The sequence below is a fragment of the Lycium barbarum genome, chromosome 4, assembly GCF_019175385.1.
Source record: "Lycium barbarum isolate Lr01 chromosome 4, ASM1917538v2, whole genome shotgun sequence".
NCBI lineage: Eukaryota > Viridiplantae > Streptophyta > Magnoliopsida > Solanales > Solanaceae > Lycium > Lycium barbarum.
In genome coordinates, this window is record NC_083340.1 from 135,184,093 (window position 1) to 135,192,817 (window position 8,725).

The 8,725-nt window shown below is 33.3% G+C and overlaps 2 protein-coding genes across 2 annotated transcripts; one reads left to right on the plus strand and one right to left on the minus strand.

Moving 5' to 3' along the window:
- Positions 1–2,685: 2,685 nt before the first annotated feature.
- LOC132636598 (E3 ubiquitin-protein ligase RMA1H1-like) lies at positions 2,686–3,961 on the minus strand. The gene has a single exon (XM_060353541.1). It carries the CDS (start codon positions 3,768–3,770, stop codon positions 3,057–3,059), a length of 714 nt encoding a protein of 237 aa, XP_060209524.1. The 5' UTR covers positions 3,771–3,961; the 3' UTR covers positions 2,686–3,056.
- A 2,131-nt stretch (positions 3,962–6,092) lies between these two features.
- LOC132638644 (mitochondrial import receptor subunit TOM6 homolog) lies at positions 6,093–6,642 on the plus strand. The gene has a single exon (XM_060355453.1). The coding sequence runs from the start codon at positions 6,300–6,302 to the stop codon at positions 6,456–6,458; it is 159 nt and encodes a 52-aa protein (XP_060211436.1). The 5' UTR covers positions 6,093–6,299; the 3' UTR covers positions 6,459–6,642.
- Positions 6,643–8,725: the final 2,083 nt, after the last annotated feature.

The following is an 8,725-nucleotide window of genomic DNA, read 5'->3' on the forward strand; positions in this document are numbered from 1 at the left end:
GATACCTTTAATGTATCTGGTTCAAATGATACTTGATGCATTAAATAATCATATAAAAGAAAGTTCTATGTAATTTATTGAGGGATAAAATACGGTCTACAACTTGTACAAGAGATGCGACTCGGCATTTTCTACACGAATCTGATTCCTCATAACATAGTTTGTAACTACTACACGTGTCTTGAATTTAGACCCCTTTGTCAACTTGTTTCTTTGTTTATTGGGAGCAAGAAAATCCTATCCTATCCAACTATCAATTAGGGGTGACCATTATGCAATTAGAATTCCTAAAATGTCTATCCTCTTTCCAGTAAAGAGGTAGCTTGACGCACTATCACTATGCGCAGAGTCCGAAAGAGGATCATATTATTTTAGATTTATCCCACGCAGTTTTACTTTACATTTCTGCATGAGACTGTTCCCTTGAATTTGAAGTCTCCTGGTCACTCAGGAAAACAAAAATCCAACAACTTTACCGTTGTACCAAAGTTCTCCTTTCAATCATCTCTTTCTACTCAATGCTACAATATGCAAGTTCCCTATGCTTTGATGTCAACAACTTTAAGAACTTCAACTCCTTTGTGATTATGTCAAGCTCGCAATGGTAGTTTAACTTTATCTAAATAGTTTTTCCTTTTCTTTTTTCAAATAAAAAACTTCCATATATGATGCTTGTGCCAAGTTGACACTAATTTGGCCATGCAAAAAAGTAATGGTAGTGCAGAATGCTAGATCAAACCTATATAGGATGTCGAAGTGCTAACAATTCATTTGTATAGTGTTAAGTGATGCTGGATTAGGTAGATATCAATTTATCAAATTAGATAACAAAAGTAAGATGCTTTCCTTAGTGTTTCACTAACTTTATGAAGTGGAAATTGTTAAAGATCTACCATGCATGTTTGACAAGAAACTGTTATCAACCACAGAACCAGATACCTTCAAAGCCTATAAGGGATAGATATAATTATGAGTTTGAAGAAACCGCGAGCTTGCTTGTGTCAACCAACACTTGGATATCGTTATCAACTTTTATACTACTATAATGGAAGAATATCAACACAGCACTATACTAATGCAAATCCTGTACCTTAAACAATTATCATAGGTGACATGCTTTTAGACTAAAACCAAATAATTAAGACAAAATTCAACAGATGATTTATTAAAATAGTACATTTCCCACCATAATTTTTTTTTTTTTAAATTCTTTCACATCAAACAAAACCGATATTTGGAATGTTCTGCACCATCACTCTTTACAGACGGCAGCCATCATGTAATCATCATCCACCAACACTTGCTGGTGTTAACCTAACCAAAAAGATAAAGACAAGCAAGAGGTGGCCTAAAACTATTTCCTTTTGAGAAATAAGATGTGCATGCCTTGATTTTGACAGGGCCAAATGCATGCCATTTTTTTCAACCCTCATGCTTATATATGTTTGAAAATTCATTACCTTCTCCAGATGTTAAAGCTACTCCTCCGTCCCAATTTATGTGAAGGTGTTTGGTTGTGCACGAAGCTTAAGAATGAAAGGAAAACTTCTGAAGTTTATGGTCTAAAATAATCCATAAATATCTGTGCAGTTATAAATCATTTAAATAAGGGTAAAATCGAAAGTTTAAAATTAAATTCCCTACAAGAAAGTACAGAAATGACAATAGCTTTTCTGGCAATAAAAATAATATAGTTGCCAAAATTCAATATTTGGCAACAATTTAGTTTTATTATTGGCATATATGATGAATTTTTTAAAAATGAACTTTTTTTGTTATCATGGTATTGACTATTGTTGCAAAAAGTACTTTTGGCAACAACAAAAAAATTATTGCACGTCATTGCAATAATAGTCGTTAGGAAAAGTTTACGCAACAATAAAAAAAATATTATTGCTAAAAGTACTTTTTGTAACAATAGTCTATCTACGGCAACAAAAAAAAATGTCTTCTTTCTTGTAGTAATTGTTACTAAATATAGAGATATGTCATTTTTTCTTGAACTGACCAAAAAAAAAAAAAGAGTCACATAAAATGGGACGAAGAAAGTATTAACTTTGTGGTTTTTTTTGTACACCTGATCCGGAATACCCTGATCTTTTTTTTTTCCCCCCTCTAGACAAGCCCGTACTGTTTAGGTGGCTGAGAATAAGAAGGGGCCACACCATGGTGGCTGTAAATGAAAATGATGACTCTATTGGTCTCTTTATTAGGTTTTTGCTATTTTGCTAATAGAACGTTCTGTTTTTTTTTTTTTTTTAATTATATATATAGGAAATTTTAATTGCTTCTGTCCCGTTAATTCTGAACAATTAAGCATCTTCCATTTGCATTTGACGGTGGTAGTCAGAATGATAAGACATCATAAGACCTTACATGATCAATAAAATGGTTACATCTTGGAGTTCCTTCCACATTTGGATTTGCACAAGGTTATTGGGATGGCTGTTGAATTCTTAACTTTAACATTGGGTCTTAACATGACTACGACTAGTGGATATGGGTAGAAGACGAAAAGCGCTTACCAAGACACTAGGAGAGTAGAACAAGGTGAAGTTAAATATCTGTAATCAAGATCTTGGTCAAGTACTGTCAAAGATCACCCTGCAATAAATTGCTCAGGGCTTTCAGTATTGGGTGCGCGGAAAGAAAAAAACTCCACTAAATAAAAGAAAGACAATAGGATTAACAAGGATAAAGTGACAGCACGTAAAAGATTTATTCATCATCATTAACATCTATGCATCCCGCAATTCAAGTCAAGTGTACATTCTCAGCTTCCTTCATCACATGAATGAGACCTAACTTATCGTAAGATTAGTAAACTAGAATCATATTTTGTTTTCACAAGTTACATTGAAGAGTACAGGTACTAGGAGTTCTCTTTCATGGATGACAGGAATCCCAGGAGCTTGTCTAGTTTTTGACTGCATTAGTGCAAATTAATATGCAAAAAACCAGCTGATCATATGTTAAGTTGATAAAAGCCGTATATTCATCATCTGTTGCAGTACTAAATACTTTTAAAATCTATGAGCAAGCAGAGAAGGTGGTCATCAGAACAAGATAAGACATGTCACTAAACAACAGCACAAGAAAAAACAGATTCTACTAAGTGATCTATCAGCCTGTGACAGTTGCCTTCGTAACCTTGGACTTCTAGTCCCTGCTAGATTATATGAACTTGGATATGTATGCAAAGTAGCCGATGAATTTCCAAACATCCGTGCATAAACAATTTCCCCTGTTGACGTGCCACCGGGGCTTAGCATAGGTTCAGTCATATAAGTTTGATGTGTTGGAGACTGCTGTGGATAATGAAGTTGCTGCGATGGATATGAATGATTAGCTGCCACCAGTGTGTGGCCCTCACATCTCGGACTAGGAGGCCTTTGTGGAATGACTATACCAAGATTCGGGGCCTTGCCTTCAGATCGTTTTGTAGCTTGGCCGCGACCATATAGTGGAATCAACGTTTTCTTTGAGACTTCAGCCTTGCAAACAGGACATTGTGGCTGTTGGTTATCGGCATTTTCAGAAGAAATGCTCTGGAAATGTATCCATTTGTAGATGCAAGGCCAACAATAGAGGTGACCGCATAACGTAACAACAGGATCCTGTACAAGATCCAGGAAAATGTTACACTCAAAACCTCGAGGCAGATTGTCTTCTTGCTTATCATCAACCATCTTCCACTTCTCCAAGGAAATATCACGTTCATCAAAGGTAGTTTCTGCTATTTGCTCTTGAAAAAGCTGTTCTAAGGCCATATTGCTTCTTGGGATATTCTCTCTCTCTTTTTTTTCTCTCTCTAATGCCTGTGGAAATACCAAGATGAAGAATGGTTAGATTCCAGGTTCTTAATGCAGCGGGAAGTGGCTATTTATAAAGACAAGAACAAGAATGGAACTTTGCAAACAAGAAACTGGACAATGACTCTTAAGGTCGGTGGAAATCAAATTATTAAAGGCGGCAAGGCCAAAAAGAAAAGGCCCTACATAATATTAAACAAGTACTAGTAAATATATATACTCACCCACACCAGGTGTGTATACAAAATTACATCACATTTTAGTATAGTTAGGTGTTTTAATAAAAATTAAGATATTTATTTATCGGAAAAGGTTCAAATATGCCATCGAATTATCGGAAATGACTCAGTTATGCCACTCGTCAATAGTTTGACTCATTTATGTCATCGTTGTTACCAAAATGGCTCATCTATGTCATTTTTCATTAATGTCTGTTTTACAATATCAGATATGACATGTGACCTCCAATTAGAGATCTACGTCATTTAATTAAATCAACACAAATTAAATCCTAAATTAAACTAAAACCTGACCCATACACCCGACCCACCCAAATTCCCCAAATCTCAATAACCTTCGCCCCCAAATTCCCAAGTCTCAACACATAGCTTTGGTAATGTGCTTTTGTAATTTTTGGTAATCTGCATTTGTAATTTGTTGGTTAGATTGCTTAGTACTCCCTTTTTGTCTCAAAAAAATTGTCCTCCTTTCCTTTTTAGTCTGTCTCAAAAAGATTGTCACTTTTCTATATTTAGAAATAATTTAACCTTATGAGATGATCTACAGTCATATAAATATCTAAGACTTGTTTTGGATTACATATTTCAAAAGTTTCCTTTATTTCTTAAATTTTATGTCAAATCAAAAGAGGACAATCTTTTTAGAATGGAGGGAGCAATAATTATATCACATTTTCAAATAAGTTGATCTCGACTATATTGCTTCGGGGTTAAGTAGAAAGAAAATAATCAGGAAGATAAAATCAAAGAAACCGCGCGACTTTTGTAGCACAAAAAAAAAGTTGAACCAAACTAGTAAAAAAAAAAAACACATTATTAGGTTTCACGCACGAATTTCATGCGTGAAAGGACCAAATCGTAAAGATACAACTTGGGCCTTTCACGCACGAAATTCGTGCGTGAAGGAGGCTTTGCTCACAATCAGTTTTGTAAACACAAAATCATGAAAAGCAACGAACAGGAAATGGAGTAGGACAAAGAAGTCTTGCTCGTTATAATTATTTACTCCTTTACCCACAACCAAACCGTAAGTCTTGCTCGTTATATTTATTTTATAATTAAGTAATTTAATAAAATAAATATATTTTAATTGACCAATATAAAGCAAGAGTAATTGTATGCAATCATACAGTAAATTTAATGTTTGCTCCTATAAAATTTAATGTTTGCTCCTATATTACCTGGGTTGTTTGGTTGCTGGTTAGAATGAATTATTCATGTATTGAATTAGTAATATGTTTAGTAGTATTTTAAGTTTTTATGTACGGTGTTCGGTTACAAGTTTATAATCTCGCATAACTAATACATGTATAAGTTATGAAAAATCTATATATTATTTTATGAGAGTAGAAGATAAAATAACTAATACTACATAAATAACTAAACCCTGCATAAGTCCTTGGGGGCCGTTTGGTTGCTCGTTAGAGTTATGACTTATGCAGGGTTTAGTTATTTATGTAGTATTAGTTATATTATCTTCTACTCTCATAAAATAATATATAGATTTTTCATAACTTATACATGTATTAGTTATGCGAGATTATAAACTTGTAACCGAACACCGTACATAAAAACTTAAAATACTACTAAACATATTACTAATTCAATACATGAATAATTCATTCTAACCAGCAACCAAACAACCCAGGTAATATAGGAGCAAACATTAAATTTTATAGGAGCAAACATTAAATTTACTGTATGCTTGCATACAATTACTCTTGCTTTATATTGGTCAATTAAAATATATTTATTTTATTAAATTACTTAATTATAAAATAAATATAACGAGCAAGACTTACGGTTTGGTTGTGGATAAAGGAGTAAATAATTATAACGAGCAGGACTTCTTTGTCCTACTCCATTTCCTGTTCGTTGCTTTTCATGATTTTGTGTTTACAAAACTGATTGTGAGCAAAGCCGCCTTCACGCACAAATTTCGTGCGTGAAACCTAATAATGTATTTTTTTTTTTTTTATATTAGTTTGATTTAATTTTTTTTTTATGCTACAAAAGTCGCGAATTTAAGAAAAATTGGTCTTCCGGTACTATTACTAGTTTTAGTTCCGGGTAACTTTTTTGTTTTGTTTTCAAATACAAAGGACCCATGTGATTGTCAACTTGGGTTCTTGAAGTTAGTGCCATTAACGATGCTTGCTTACATACAACTTTTATTACTATACAAGTCACAAGTCAATCTCCTTTCTCAAGGCTACACTAGGGTTTAAGCTCTGTTTCATCCGCAACCATGTTTCCATTCATGCGCAAACCTGACAAATCAGCTGCTCTGAAGCAACTGAAGACTCACGTTGCCCTGTTTGGAACTTGTGTCACCTTAATTCGGGTCACCCCTTATATTCTTCACTATTTTTCCGATCAGAAAGAACAACTCTTGCTCGACCTCTAGATTCCTTATAATCAGTTTCTCTAGAGGAAGGAATGTTTGGAAGAGAAGGAGCCACTGTTCGCTATGCATCTGTTGACCCGTTGCTCTCTTTCATTTCTTTCTCATACATTCAATTTCATTTGTCCCTATGATTCTGAAATTTGTCAATTTGTCATATAATTGAGAATTGTATGGTTGCACCCAAGTTATTTGAGATACAATGTATTGCGGGAAAAAAAAAAAAAAAAAAAAAAAAAAAAAATCTCCTTTCTCGAATTTGTATATCGAAAATCGAAAGAGACAATGGCAGACACAGTTGCTGCTCTGAGGTCTTTAATGGGTTATTTTAATTGGTGGGTCGGGTGTATGGGTCGGGTATTGGTTAAATTTAGGATTTAATTTGTGTTAATTTAATTAAATGTCGTGAACTTGTAATTAGAGGTCACATGTCATATCTGGTATTGTAAAACCAGCGTTAATGAAAATGACATGGATGAGCCATTGGTAATGGCGATGACATAAATGAGCGAAACTATTGACCAGTGACATAAATAAGTCATTTCCGATAATTCGATGACATATTTGAGCCTTTTCTGTTTATTAATTAACCATAGTTGAGCGAGAAAAGTCTTTATGCAAACACATATTATACATTTATTAATTTATTGTCAAACACCTAATACTGTTGAGTTCTTACAGTATTAAACATATGATCGTTTTTTACAATATTAAACATACGATCGTTTTTTATTACCCAATATGATCGTGACCTTACTAATTTTTAAAAACTAAGCCCCATGATAAGAATCTAAATCTAGAAATAAACTTTTAGTCAATAAAATGTGGCAGAAGTTGCGTACAAGGAACTACAACTTGATGGCCTTCCAGACAGCCACGTCCCATTATGTAAAAGGGAATTTTACACAATGACGATTTAAATGATTAATAGACATACTGGTGTATGGAGGAAAATATATGGACGGTGTGGCCAAAATATAAAAGAAATATATTGCAAAGTGATTTACGAAAATGACTTTGGAAGTAGCTGGTTTTAAATTTTTGACCTGTCTATCCTATGAGCAAAGTATCAAATTCAACAAATTTGATTTTTGACCTTGAAAATTTTTCTATGGGACAAGTGAAAATCAAAAGTCAAGATCACCAATTTTCAAAATCATTAAATGTAGTTTCCTAAACACGATCGCTGGCCGGTGTGCAGTGAGAAGGGATCATGACAATAATTTTATTAAATTTAATGGTAAAAGAACATATAACACTAGCTAGATAAGAGGAATATGATACAGTATTACACGTTATGAAGGGAACAAGAGGTATTTCATTTTCGAGAAGAACGTTGCACAATAGTTGAGAGGGCCTTTAAAAAAAAGTTCATTTTAATTTATTTGGAGATATATGATCTACTTGTGCAAAGTACTGGAATATAGGAGTCTTCCTTCTACATGAATTATAACAGTACTACATGTGTATTGAATTCAACACCCTTTTATCAACTTGTTTCTTTGTTTATTTGGGAGCAATAAAATCCTATCCAATCAATTAGGGTGGCCATTATGCAAATAGAACTCCGAAGTGACGCAACAAATTACTTCAGTATTCATTTTATGAGTACCAATTATATTCACTATGACAACGCTCATATTCATTGATGCCACACAGCTGCTAAGTGCGTGAATTCATGGTAGTGTAATAGCCTGTTTGGCCAAATTTATTTTTTCCCCCAAAAGTACTTATTTTTTCAATAAGTACTTATTTGAAAAAAAGTGAGGTGTTTGGTCAAGCTTTTGGGAGAAAATAAGTACTTCTGGAGAGTAGCAGAAGCAGTTTTTCAGAAGCTAAAAAAAATAGTTTTTGCCCAAAAGCACTTTTTTGAAAAGTACTTTTGAGAAAAATACAAATAGAAGCATTTTTTAAAAGCTTGGCCAAACACTAATTGTTGCTCAAAAGTGCTTTTTTAATTAATTGGCCAAACACAAACTGTTTTTCACTAAAAGTGCTTTTTTGAAAAGTACTTTTAAAAAAATATTTTTTAAAATAAGCTGATTTTAGAAGCTTGACCAAACAGGCTATAAGTATACCTAAATACCAGTTAATTCTTCTTTCTTCTTTCTTCTTTTTCTTCTTCCCTTCCAATTAACTTTCATATAAAAAGAGTGTCACTTAACCTTTTTTTTCTTAGGTAAAAAAGAGTGTCTACTTATCAAATCAAGAAAGAATTAATCTTATTTTTTCATATTTGCTTATATTAAGTGTTATGTGATCAAATCCAA

Excerpts from the sequence above, each read along its gene's own strand:
- LOC132638644 (XM_060355453.1), top strand. The coding sequence starts at position 6,300 with ATGTTTCCATTCATGCGCAAACCTGACAAATCAGCTGCTCTGAAGCAA.
- LOC132636598 (XM_060353541.1), bottom strand. The coding sequence starts at position 3,770 with ATGGCCTTAGAACAGCTTTTTCAAGAGCAAATAGCAGAAACTACCTTT.